Source organism: Telmatherina bonti (assembly GCF_933228915.1).
Source record: "Telmatherina bonti genome assembly, chromosome: 14".
Taxonomy (NCBI): domain Eukaryota; kingdom Metazoa; phylum Chordata; class Actinopteri; order Atheriniformes; family Telmatherinidae; genus Telmatherina; species Telmatherina bonti.
In genome coordinates this window covers 27,860,678-27,874,336 of record NC_136612.1, presented here as the reverse complement: position 1 = coordinate 27,874,336, position 13,659 = coordinate 27,860,678, and the positions used below count along the sequence as shown (strand labels likewise).

General features: G+C 40.5%; 1 protein-coding gene across 1 annotated transcript; it reads right to left on the bottom strand.

Moving 5' to 3' along the window:
- Nucleotides 1-1,715: 1,715 nt before the first annotated feature.
- stk17al (serine/threonine kinase 17a like) lies at nt 1,716-12,657 on the bottom strand. The gene is made up of 7 exons (XM_079252503.1): nt 12,403-12,657; nt 8,966-9,178; nt 5,504-5,648; nt 4,544-4,670; nt 4,393-4,441; nt 3,935-4,114; nt 1,716-3,201 (listed from the first exon to the last, which is right to left on the bottom strand). The coding sequence occupies exons 1-7, from the start codon at nt 12,513-12,515 to the stop codon at nt 2,916-2,918; spliced, it is 1,113 nt and encodes a 370-aa protein (XP_079108629.1). The 5' UTR covers nt 12,516-12,657; the 3' UTR covers nt 1,716-2,915.
- Between the last annotated feature and the right edge of the window lie 1,002 nt (nt 12,658-13,659).

The window sequence follows — 13,659 nt, the reverse complement described above, 5'->3', positions numbered from 1 at the left end:
AGGACCCTGCAGGAAGCCCTGCTTTCTCCTTATTGGCTGCAGCATCGTTGAAATGGCTCAGTGCCGAAGACAAGAGGAAGAACACATTAAAGCAAGAATTCAGGACATTGGCAGGCAGGGATATTGTTTAACCTGACACAAGTAAACAAGCACAAGAGTATGTGCATGAGAGAGAAAGAAAGAGAAAGAAACCTTACTACTCTGGAAAGTATTTCTCTGAGTTCCTCCTAACAAGATGCTGGCATTTCCTGTTCAGAGAAGCGGCTGGATATTTATGGAATACTGGCCCAAGAGAGGACTTTTTTTTCTTTATGATGCACAGTTTCTGTAAATTGACAAGCTAATATGAAAAGCAGATGCACTGCAAGCAAAACAGGCAGCTTTAGGGTCAAAATCTTCTTTTTTCCTGATGGTACACAGATGAAACACCCTTCTGTTATTGTATTTTCCTATTTTGCTGTTTCCAGAAACTTGATGAGCTGCAGTCTTTGGGCAAAGTGACAGCAACCAATGACAGGTGTGAGAACTACATAAGTATAGATTAACTCAGCTGCTCATCTCTTCCCGCTTTTCTCTTCTCTGTGAAGCCATCTGTGCCCCCAAACACATTCAGGCTTTGCAAGGGTTTTCCTATAAATTATGATGCCATGAAGTTTGGTGGATGTGTGAAAGTTTTTTTTTCTGTGCTCCAGAACGTAAACACTTTGCAATTCCTCTGATTCATTGTTTTGTGTAGCTGTAGTGTCACACTTTAAAAACTGATTTTAGTACGATGAATTTAAGAGAAGGAATGGAAGTAATCCATTTTGGGATTTTAAGTGGGCTCGGTTACAACTTATTGATAATATTCATAACATTTTGTCACTGGAATCTCATATCATTTAATTAGTTATAAATATTGTAAAACCTGTATGCACTGGCTTAAGCATTTATCTTACTGTTTATATAGTGAGGCTGATGGGGGTCAAGGAGTTTGTACCACCAGCATAGAAGATGAAATCAAGTTTAGCAGCACGATGGCATAATTGAAATCAAGTCAGCAGCCAGTGTCTCTTTGATATTAAATATCCAACTTTTGGTGCTAAAAATAACTAAATGCACCCTTATTAATTCAACACTACACATAAAAGTAAAATCTGATGACGCACTAGGTAAATTTTATGGATAAAAGCTGCACTCTATACAAAAATGCTCCTGTGGTGGACGCTGGGTTACTTATTCTTCACTAATTTCCTTCCAAAACACTTAAATTATCTATGCATGCATGATTATCTCAGGTTAAGTCACAGCATCATCAAAACCAAGATTTATTGCCTAGAATTCATTGTCAAAAACTGTTTCGAAAGATCACCCAGATAAATAAAGCAAAGCTTAATCTGAATAGCTGAATTTATAGTGCAATTACTAATTATTATATGTACTTTTTCTTCTTCGTTTTACAGTTAATTCTATTAAAAAAAATAACCACACTGAGTTTGATACAAAAAGCAAATGTATTTTTGCTTTACATTTTGCAATGCATGCCATCAAGATTTCTTTATTTTAATAACGTCCACTTGGGCAAGTGCAAACCTTCCTGAAATTCAGAAGCAGAATACAACAGGGATAAGTAAAAGTTAACATAGAAAATAAGTAAGACTTAATGTAAGAATTTAACATTCATACACTGGTTTATAAAAAACACACACAAAAAAAAACAAGAAACAAAAGTCATATTTTACAGATTAAACCAACTCACAATACACATTTCAGTATTTATGAGAAATTCTTTCCAATTTCTCTGCTCCCGAAAATCTGAAGGCAAGTCACATTTCCACATTTCTGGGCCATCAGTCAACCATGATATTCTGTTTCAACCCTCACAGTTTCCTCTTACATACACGAGGAGCATGAAATCTGGAGGCAACGTTGCAATTAAGTACAAAACATCTTGTGCAACTTGTGCAATAGCCAAAAAATATCAATAACAACAAAACAAAAACAGACAAGGTGAACAAATGAACAGTTTAATTGTATTTGAACACAGAGGTGAGGTCAAAAAAGCGGCACTTTATAATACAAAGGTCAGACGACGAAAACATTGCGTGACGTAAAATAGTTATTATATACAGTACATTGTGTGCCAGCTGACTACGCTAAATGAGCCTCTGGTTTATTACACCAAAGTCCAAAAACAATTAAAAAAAAAGTGCTCAAGATTGTTCTTTAAAATTAAAATGCTACAATATTAATCTTAAACTCAGGCATTTTTGTGGCTTTTTATTCTTAAGGGGTTGAGGTGATAGTACACACATAAATAAACAAAAAAAAGTGAAACATTTAACATCTGGCTTCTGCATAGGTGCTCCTCTCCGTTACGATTCCTGCGTTAAAAAGACATCTTGAATGACACTTGTCACAGGAAGTACATAGAGGCAAGTTTTAACTCAGCTTTGGATGAGTGATGTCATTCATCAAGGAAAGAAGAGGAAACCTCTCCTCTGTTTCCCAGTCCAAAAGGCTAACTGGGTAAAAAAAAAAAAAAAAAAAGCCAGTGCAGGGTTGAACAAGCCACAATGTAAAGCTGAGTCCAGTTCAGTTCTGTCACTTTTAAAGGCAGCAGTGCAGTTGTGTGACAAAGTCCTTGCATGTCTTCTCCCATTCTTCTCCGCTGTCCCTCCCATATTTCTTCTGAGCAATGACTACGATCAGCAGAGGATGACTTAAAGACAGCCACACACAAACACCCAGAGGTATTAAACCTGTCACATCTCAACTCACAGCCATCACAGCAGTAGAGGCAGCCAAGCATACAGCAGCCATAGAGCATGGTCCTAGTTCAGAACGAGACCAAGAAGCTGAAGAGTCACTGGCTTCCAGCGTCTGCTCCGTGGAGTACGAACTCGTCAAGTCTCTCACCGCTTAAGAAACATCGATCAGCAGATCAGCTCCTGCTGTATTTCAGTTCGCGTGGGGAATGGGGGCTCGCTGAAAGAAAAAGCATCACGACCCGCCTTCAGCTCACCCTGCCCCGGGCACATGAGGTACGACCCAATCAAGTCCAGATCGGGGGACGGAGCTGGGCTCTCAGGCTCCGACTCCGACTGGCTCATCTCTGGTTCGTCCAAAGAGGAGGCCGACCTCATGTGGAGGTGCGGTTGGGAGTGTGGATGGGAGTTCAGCCAGGGGTGATTGAGGCATTCCTCCGCTGTGGCTCTCTTCCTGTACACACAAACACAATAACACTGTGGATGAGTGGAAATTCCCAAAGAGTTTATATAACCGATGCATTGCTTGGATCTTCCGATTCACTCCGTCCATTCTCCTCAGGTTGGCCATATTCCTTTTCAGCACTGGGTTCAGAAAAACCACAAAAGGAGCTTTTTTTTTTTTTTTTTTTTTTAACCCTCCCTTTATGTCTCGATTACAACAAAAACTGTAGTAGAACTTTTCTTTTTTTTTGCCAATACTACCATAAATCTGCTGAAGCTGAATGATACTGACAGGAGATGGTGGCTATGGATTTGTGACAGAAGCTGCAGCAATTTATTCATACAAATTGCAGTGGAAAATGAAAGTCTCAGAGCTGCAGTAGTCCATGAGAAATACATTAAGAAAGAAGATAATTATAGATTTTTAGGTATAAATTTTCTAATGGCTACATGCGCATTAGTATTTGAGCTGATGTTAAAATCAAGATAGTAGAGTAAATTCTCTGCTTTTTAAATGAGAGGCTCGCGGTTACCAGTGGCAGTAAAGGAAATGATTTCTTGACTAATGACGCAAATCTTATTACCACACACACACACACTTGTACTTTATGTGCAAATGCACTTCTGCCATTAATCTGACTCACATCCTGGGTGTTTAAATCACATCAAGACAATGCTGATGGAAATTTTTTTTACATTTACTTGTTATCAGCATCTTTATGTTCACCGTAGATTGGCCTCACCTTGGGTTTTTTACCAACAAGGACTTGATAAAGTCAACAGCCAGGGAGGAGATTCCTTCAAATGTGTCTTGTGAGTAGTCCACATTGACCTGGGAGATGTTCAGGAATGTCTCCTGTTTGTCGTCACCCAGAAATGGAGACTCTCCGGTCAGCATGACGTAGGTCAGGACCCCAATGCTCCTGAAAGGAAGCAGGAGACAAAGGTTACAGTTACAGACTGTTTCGAGACACAATTTAACAACTGATTTGTCTGACTTTCATGATGTTCCAGCTCATTAATCAGACGCTAGTAAGAAGCAAGAACTATCTTGTGGTCAAAGGTCTAGACATTTTTTGCATGTTTGGGAGTTGATGTCACTGTGCTGTCTGGCTCTATTTTCTCCAGGAAAAGTGCAGGCTGATTGAGTTCGCATGCCCTAAAATGAGTGGAAACAGTCTGATAAAAGCAGCACACTTACCACATGTCTGTAGCCGTGCTAATGGGTTCATAATTCAGTATCTCTGGTGCTGCAAGAGACACACAAGGACCCAATTAGTCATGATATATAACACTCAAAGTGAAGAGGCACAGGTGGATCTGTGAGTTTAAAGACCAAAAGCAGAACTCACCAACATATTCTGGAGTACCCAGGATCTCCCTGACTTCTGTGATGTTGTCCATATGTCTGGACAAGCCAAAGTCCACAATTCGAATGTCTCCAAGTGGCCTGACACTGGTCAGCAAGATGTTCTGGGGCTGGAAAGGTACATGCAAAGATTGGGCAAAAAGTATGCTACATAATAACTACTTAGAAACCAAGCAGCCTGAAATCTTACACTTTATGTCATTAATCATCTGTGTGAGAAAATAATGGCTTTTAAGGTAACTAGCCCTGACAGGATAAGGGGTGTAAGCTCGTCATTCAGTGTATGAGTTACAGCCCTGAGCTCAGATCATCCACTAAGCTTATCAGGCAACACTGGAAACAGGTAGGATATATCTGTCAAACACTTGGATGGCCCTTTTGGTTTGTGTGTGTGAATACTGCAGTGTACGTACAAGCAGGCTTACTTTTGACCCAGGCTGGCCTAATGCCAGAGTTGGTTGGAACATACAAGATAAGCAAAAAGAGGGAAATGGAGGCCAACTAGCCGGCCTGTGTCAGTAATTTCTGACAAACAGCACTGATGACAAAAAACTCCAAATGACATTCATCTCTTAAAATACCCAAATGTCAATATACAGTATGTAATTTTAAAACCTAATTTCTACTAAAAGCAAAAATTTTGTGTGTTGGAATCAATCATTCATTCTAAAAGAAGTTGTGTAACGTGTAAGAAGAAACCAGACACTTTGTCAATTTAAAAGAAAGGTAAGGAAAATCTCAGAAACAACTGCCTTTTTACCTCATGACCTCTTAAAGAAAACATGATAGTTCTGCAAGGTTCCCTTACCAACCAAGTCCTTGTGGGAACAGGGTCGTGACACACTGAACGAGCTCTGGTTGCATAACGCCAATAATATCTTTTGCAGTCTAACCCTCAAGGGAAACTGTCCTCTATTGTCACACAACTTTTCACTGTCCTTACTTTCAGATCCAGATGGACCACATTGTTTCGGTGCAGGAAGGCTACTCCATTCAGGATCTGCTTAGCCAGTCGTATCACATCTTTCTCTGTGAAAGCGTCGTCGTTATCGGCCACGCATTGATTGAAGATTTCACCACCAGCAGCACTGCAAGAAAAGCACAGGAAGACCACTGAATGAATAGCCCTCCAGAGGAGTTTAGTTTGGCTTATTTTCAGTTTTCATTGTTCATATTAACTTGTCATAATAAATTGTGTCTTAAAATGAACAAATATCCCTTTCCTCCAAGTTGGAATCACAAATACTCACAAGGGAAATATCAGCCCGTCCCATTTATACAATTTTGGTGAGCTAACCCAAAGTAATTTCCACTTTCTTAAAGATTGCATAACAGCTTGCCTGCTGGAAGGAACAAGGTCCATCCACATCTACACACCACATGCAAGTCTGACATAAATCAATATAATTTTAGGTACCCCACCTGTGAATGTTCCACTGTCTGTTCAGGGAATATTACTCAGATAAGAGTGGTTTTTATCAGCCAACAGTTGATAAGACCTATTATGGCCTGATATATTGCATCTGGGCTCCAAAAACAGGAGAGGGAAGTCAAAACCAACCAAGTCCAGTTCATCAGAGCTTAGAACATTTAGAAATAGAAGAGAAGTGACATTAAACTGCACACAACTAATTACAAGTATGATGTGGACAGTGTCAGAATGGTAACCAAATACTGTGTGAGCCTAAGTCTGCAAAATCTACCACGCATATGATCAAAGCTAAAGGATTATCCATTTCTTTGGATTCTTTTTTGACTTCTGATTTTTAAGGAAGGACCTGCCATATTCCAGTCTGATCTTTTCACAGTTGTGCAACACAGTTAAGTAAGGTGGATTTATGTTAGAAGCTACATCAGTCAGATCAATGCCTGAAGCTGACAGTTCACCCCAAAAACTACACAACTACAACCATGTGTGAGGGATTTAGAAGGCACACATGCTTCTTATCCTCAGAGGAATACTTTGTGACCAGGCCCTGGCATGACTGTTACATAACTAGCAACTTCTAATCTCCTGTTAGAATCTGAGCCCTGCATTTTTTTTTTTTTTTTAAACCAACTTCAGCTGAAAAAATAAAAATATAAAAACGTGTAGTTTCAAGAAATAGTTTTTATTTTTTATAACTCTTATTTTTCTATTGCTCTGCACAGCAAATCCATGCCACCTGCTTCTGTTGCAGCAAGCATGTCTGAAAGCCACCTGTTTATAATGAAAAAGTTTTACGTCACGCAAAACTACCGTTCATTTACACCGATGTCTATTAAACACATTGACTGGATTTTAGTCTTAAAAACAGTGGGAAACATTAACACAGAGAGCCCTTCAGGGACTTAAATCTTGATATTGACATTTTGTTCATTTTCAATAGAAAACACATTTTCACCTAGCATGATTTCTTACTTCCTTGAAGTCTAAATGTTGTGATTTCCATCTTTCCAAGAAAGTACATGTGCTCCCTACCCCAGCGTGTGTGCACACATCTTTCCCTGTAGCAAAAATAAACAGACTCCAGCCAAAATGTCCAAAATGTGTAAGGGCACACTGAGGCCAAATCATTTGAGGACATGAGTCAGGAGCAAGTACAGACATCAAACCCTGAAGAAGGATTAAAGAAGCAGAAAAAGAAGCAAAAGCAGGAAAACAAGTAATCGTAGACCTACAGGAGAAACTATTTGATGAAAGACTTGATTAATAACCAGGCTGGGTGTTCTTTCAAGTCTCCATCAGGACCCTGTAAACTGGTGTTATACTTCATCTGTCAAGCCTAACCTGACTGTTGGCTGATCATCACTCAGAGGAAATAAAAACGTATTCTTCATGGGAATTCACAGCTATAACTGTAACATATTTTGTACAAAAAGCACTTTTCACATATCAGAAGTGATTCATCAGTGACCGTCGTTATGCTGGAGGTTTCGGTGGTACTGAGTCAAATGGGGCTGCGCTTTGAATGACAAGGAAAACTCAGCTTCTGTCGTTTCTCTGACTTTGACAAGGATGTGGTTGTGGCTACAAGACAAATGTGCGCACACGATTCTTCATACCAGCACGGCAGCATGCTACTTTTGGGAACCTTGCTCGATGCTTACATTTAAACCCACAGGAAATGGAAAATAGTTTGCAGTTCTTGAACATGATGCTGAAGCCGGCTTAGAGATGCAGCTTTTCATTGTGAATGCCTCTGCAGCTTTGAGGACACAAGTATAATGAAGTCAATAATAAATGACAGTTAAAAGCCATGCTAATCAGCACTGGAATATTGTTCATGTGCAAAAAAAAAAAAAAAAAAAAAGGAAGTGTGGACCTGTGCCGGCTGACCTCCTGCTATGTTTTCTCTGCAGGCATGCAGGGGTGAACTGTGGTGCTACTTCCCTCTTCACACTTCACTCAAGGGTCAAATGCAACCCTCCCCATATAGAGGCTTTTGTTCTGCACAAGAATTCCACGTCTGGGATGGGAATCACTAGCAAGGACTGAGGAGGAAAAGGCCCTCTGCGGGGTCACTGAGCAGTACTGGAACAGGGTCAGAGCAACATGGTGCAAGCGTAATTGCACAGTGTTATCTGCTTCTAATGAGGCGACTGAAGTAATTTAAATGCTTAGTGACCGCTACAAATTCTAATTAAAATTTGTCATCAGAGCCATCATGGGACACTCGCTTGTTGTTACGTCAAATCATTTGGCCCGACCCAGACGGCTAGTATGACCTTGCCGTGTCTAACAACTTTTTGAGCCAAACATTTGTTTACCTGTATATTTGAGCCAAACACCATGACTTAAATATTGATCATAAGTTCTTACAGTGGCACAAAGCTTGACTGATTTGTTGCTCAGTATTGTCATTTCCTTTACAGCAAGCAGTTTGCCACACGAGCATTTAAAGAGACATTTCCTGTCATTGACTGTAACAAGAAACTAGATGCTGAGGCAATACAGAGAAAAGCAAATAACCACAAAGAGAGAAATTCCATATAAGGTAGACTTCGTGTTACAATAATGCAAGGCGGTGCATTTCACACGTGTGCATATTCACACAGAAACACCAGTGCGTTGCTTGTGGAAATGGCAAGCTATGGCATTACGTATTAATGAGATTTTGCGTAAGGCCTTCCCCAAATAAAAGAGTTATTACTCATAAAACAGGAACTGAATGACTAAGTTACACTTAAACTACCAAAAAGCCCCCCAGTGAAAACTTTTGGAGTGATGAGTTCACTAAAGATTTTTATATTTAACAGAATGTCATCGCATTTTTCCCTCCAAGGTTCAGATTTTAATAAGCGAGTAAAGTTGATAAATGTCATTTCAGTTTCCACATTAGACACAGTGTATGGTGAAGGAGATCCATTTTTCTTTTATTTAAATGAAAAACATTGAGGTCTGTCTCATACAGTGTTGACGTACCACTCCAAAACGAGGATGATTTCAGAGTTGGTTTCATAGACCTCATGCAGTGCCACCACATAGGGGTTCGCCTTGGCTGACTCCAACACAGCAATCTCATTCAAGATGTCCATGCGGCAGTCCTCTCCCTTCCGCCGCTTTCGCAGGAACTTGGCAGCATAGTGATTCCCCGAAGCCTTCTCAATGCACTTCTTCACAACTGCAAACTTTCCCCTGGGAACCAAAAAAAAAAAAAAAAAAAAATGAAAGAGACTGAAAGAGTTATTAGCAAGGAGGCAGAAAATTGCAACCATATTTCTTTTTCCTGCTCCAAATCCAACAAGCCACTGGAATAAATCTATGAGTTAAACGGCTGCAAATTAAAGGCTAAAACCACTGGACTGTGCTCATGATAGTTAAACTAACAGGGGGTGAAATATAATTTACAATGGAGTTGACCATGAAAAGCTTGCCAAACAGTGATGGGTGCAACATCAGAGCAGAGATTATGGGACAGTGCAGAGATAAGACGGTTAAATGGCATCATTTGAAAATACAGACCGTTATTGACTGTTGATATGCTCTGCAAAAGAGGCGTTGTTAGAGGCTCAGTTAAAAGTTCCCTCCTTCCTCTCCTCTTCCTTTAGCCATGAGGAGGGTCTGACAGAAGTCAGATAAGCTTGACACTTTTGGCAAGAACTGCTGAAAGTGGGTAAGGACCTGATAAGGAGACGACCACTTTATAGGTCAAGCCGTACCAAAGAGATGCAGCATCTTGGTGACAAATGTCCCTTGTGAAATGCATTAGAGAAAAGAGCATTTACTTTATCCAGCGCCATCACTTCCATTCATTTTTACTAGTATATATTGATGGATTCAAGGGAGGCGTTAAGGGTCATCCGTGGGTGTGGGCAGGATGTCCGATGTGTGCAAAATTGCCACTCTGTGTCAAACCGGCACAATCACTAGCTGTCCCTCCCACACTGATAATGAGGCCTTGTCCACTTCCCTTTCTTCACAGCTGACAGCAGCATGGACAAATGGAATTATGTTGACGCCTACACCCAGACCCTTAGCCAGAGACTGAGTCTCCTTTGACAGCCATACAAAAGCTGACCAGTCAGCTAAACACAGCGGCCTCGACACCAAGACCACCCACCTGACCAAGGCTGGTTGTGCCATGCAGGGGGCCACTGTTGTTTTAGAGCCTAAATAGCAGGCAAAATGTGCATCCTGTAACCTTAACATCTACATCCAACTAACAGCTCAGTGAGCCTCACAATCCACACAGCAGAAGTCTTGGGAAAGGGAACACAAACTGAGAAGAAATGACTGAACAGGGCAGAGTCAAAATGAAGAGGCCGAGTTAGAAAAGTCCAGTCAGCATGGTGCCAGTCAGTTTCCCACACAGCGTTACTCCAAGGCCACTGTGCTTCTGACCAAAAACAGCAAAAGTTCTGGCTCAAGTTGAGTTTCTGTTTTGGCTCCTGTCCTGGTTGCTAGAAGGACTGCTTTTTTTTTGCTGTGCAGTCTCCAGTCTTACAGAATGGTGATGAGTCATTGTTCAGGGGGAAAAGGCAAAAGCCGTCAGAGGCTTTTCATCCTTAATTAGCCAAGTTCAGATCTGTGGGCTGGGAACTACATATGGAGTGAAAAGAAATTACCAGTGGCTGTGGAAAAGAGCAACAGGAGGCCTTTCTAAGGTTGACAACAGGTCAGAGGTTGCTAACAAGGCCATCTTCCAGCTGGCCTGTTCACACTCTTCCAAGCTTTTGATGCACAAAACAATTCAATTATATTTTAAACATTAAGTTATCTTATCATTATTCTTTTAGTGTGACAAAAACATTGCATTTGCTTTGGTAGAATTAAATTCTAACTGACGGCATAATGCAGGTTTTACTGCTCGCTTCTGGTTCTAAATCTGTCTGAAACCAGTCTGTTGTAAATGGACATTACTGTGAGACAAAACCAATTCCCCTCCAGAAGTTGACCTGGTGATAATTTGATTGAGAAATTGGTTTCCTGTGGAGTCTGCATTTTGTCTCCCTCAGCAGGGCACTGAGTCATGTCTGATGTGCAATGAGACATGACAGCTCTCACAGCTCTTACTGGCCTGCTTTACATACAGATTGACAAGCAACATGGGTTCCTCTTCCTGCTTTCAAGTCAGCACAACCCAACATTTTTTGCGCTCCTCTCTAAAGGGGACTGCAGCTCATAATAAAGGCTAAACGATAAGGAAGCTTTAACAGCAATACCAATGAGTCTTATTGTTTCTTATGACCTGCAGAAAGTTATGTGGCTATGTGAACTATGGGAACTATAAAACGGGCACAAACAGGCTCTAATATGCTCAACATCCTTATGTACAGACTATACACCTGATTTCCTGTCATGCAGTACTGCATACATTCCTCCCCTTAATGCGATTACAAAGCCTGGTCTCAGGATGTTGTTGGGTTGAAACCACAGGAAAGGGAAGGAGAAGGAGTTCTTAGATGCTGCAGCCAGCACCACACAGGCAGCCTAAAGCTGACCCCTGGCTGAAGTCTTGCATGTGAAAGAAAAACTGGCTGCTATCAACAAACCCTTTCTGTGGCTTGCCCTAAATGGGGAACAGAGTCGAAGTGTTAAAGATGCAGAACCAACAGAACCAAAATGTAACAGCTACAGGCAATGCAGTGGTTTAATTCAACTTTTTTCTGAGACAAGTAATCTAGTCTTACAAACTGGGAATTATCTGCTTATCTGGATGTCACTGTATGGCCTTTAAAAATTTCTACAAACTGCATTAACCTTAATAATGACATGGAAAAACAAAACAACTGGTTAGTAGCTACTTTGCATTTTATTTTCTTGCCCGCCCCCCCCAGTCTCAATGTGTTTTACATTACAGTTACAACCTCCAAGCAAATTCTGAAATTCAACTCATTGCATTTGAGGGTTTTACTACTACAGTACATCAGGGTCTGCTAGACCACACACGTGGGCTTCAAACGATGACAAAGTATGTGAAGTTTCAAATCCCTGAAAACAGTTTTCTCTTAAGACAGCAGCTAACCTAAACTGTGAAATGTCGACAGCAGATGCGATAAGAGCTGGGTTTGGAAGTGGAGCGTTCGGCCCTTCAATACCATAATAGCCATAATCATTTGTTGCATGAAATTTCAGAAGGAAATATTTGCCAACGTCTATCCCAAGTCTCTGAATGCGCATTACCATTGCGCACTCCGTGTGCCAAGCGCCTTCTCAACATGGAGTTTAGGATTGTAAATATTGAATTAACACGCTTTGTAAACACGTGCAGACAGGAAATCTATTATAATTATCCGATTTGTTAAGGATTATCAAGCTATTGTAGCAAATACCATTAGCTGGGATAGCGCAAGAAAAAAAAATCTGCAGTCTTTAAAATTAAGCAAACAATGCGTAAAATCTACAGAAAAAACACTCACCTGCCCAGTTCTTTCCCCACCAGCTCATAACTGGCTGTGAATGGGTCTTTCCTTATCCTCGTGTGGACTTCAGTCATCATTCCGTTTTTGTTCATTGTTGCACAGTTTGGCATTTAAGTCGTGCCTTGAAAATATTTTCCGCACAATAAATACAACGGAGTCGATTTTTTTTTTTTTTTTTTTTGGTCGGCTCAAGTAAAAGTTAGCATGATAAAGAAAAAGAAAAGCGGGGAAAAGTCTATTTGAGGCACCAAAGGTGTATGAAACCACCTGCGCCAATCCAGGTGAAACGCGTCCCGATCGAGAGGACGATGCGCTTCGCAGTCGGTGCGGTGAATTAGTTTGAGTTCTGCTACTACACATTCCTGACAATAAACTCCTCGTCAGAGCCAACCCCCCTGCGCCTGACGCTCAGCTGTGGAAACCAATGAATTTGCTGAACAGGACGGACCGAGAGTGTGAGCCAGATGACAAGTGGTGGCAAGTGACAAAAGCTGATGCAAACACAAAACCAACACTGCTGTCTTTTATTTGTTTTTTTTTATAGTTTTTTTTTTTTTTTTTTAAATTATTATTTTTGTAGTTGTAAAATCGAAAAGCCAAATAAACAAATAGACGCTCTTAATTTAGCTCAAAGAGTAGCTAAACCAAGTCATTGTTTAAATGTGCATTCCAGTTTATTTACTCTTTTCCACTTTTACTTCTAGCCTCAAATGAAATCTGCCAAACACCTTTTTACAAATTCAACCCAACAAAACACTGACGTTCATATTCTTTCTAAAACACAAGCATGAGCTCATATGAGACATTTTTGGCATGTTTGGCATTGTTGCTGGTATGTGATCCTTGGCTGCCAGTGTTAGGACTGGCTGTGCTACAGGTAAGACTTCTAATTTTTCTCATACAAAGCTCAGTCGTGAATTTGAAGCTGCCCTGCGGGTATGACGGTTTCCTGCACAGCTTTTTTTTTTTTTTTTTTTTATTTAAAATTTTTTTTTTTTTATCATATCTGTGGGAGAATTGTTTGCCCTATGAGCTGGTATATCAAAAGGAATTCAAAGCATGCCATCAGACATCTCATCTGTGCGAAGGGGAAAGTCCTGTAATGCTGATGCATCATGCTCTGCAAGTTCTGTCATATCTTACATAAAGACAAAAAAACATCATGACACATTGCAATGAAGCCAAGGTTTTTAAGGGGAAATGTGTCACCATTAGTGGTAACAATCTTTTGAAAAACGACTTGTGAAACTGAGA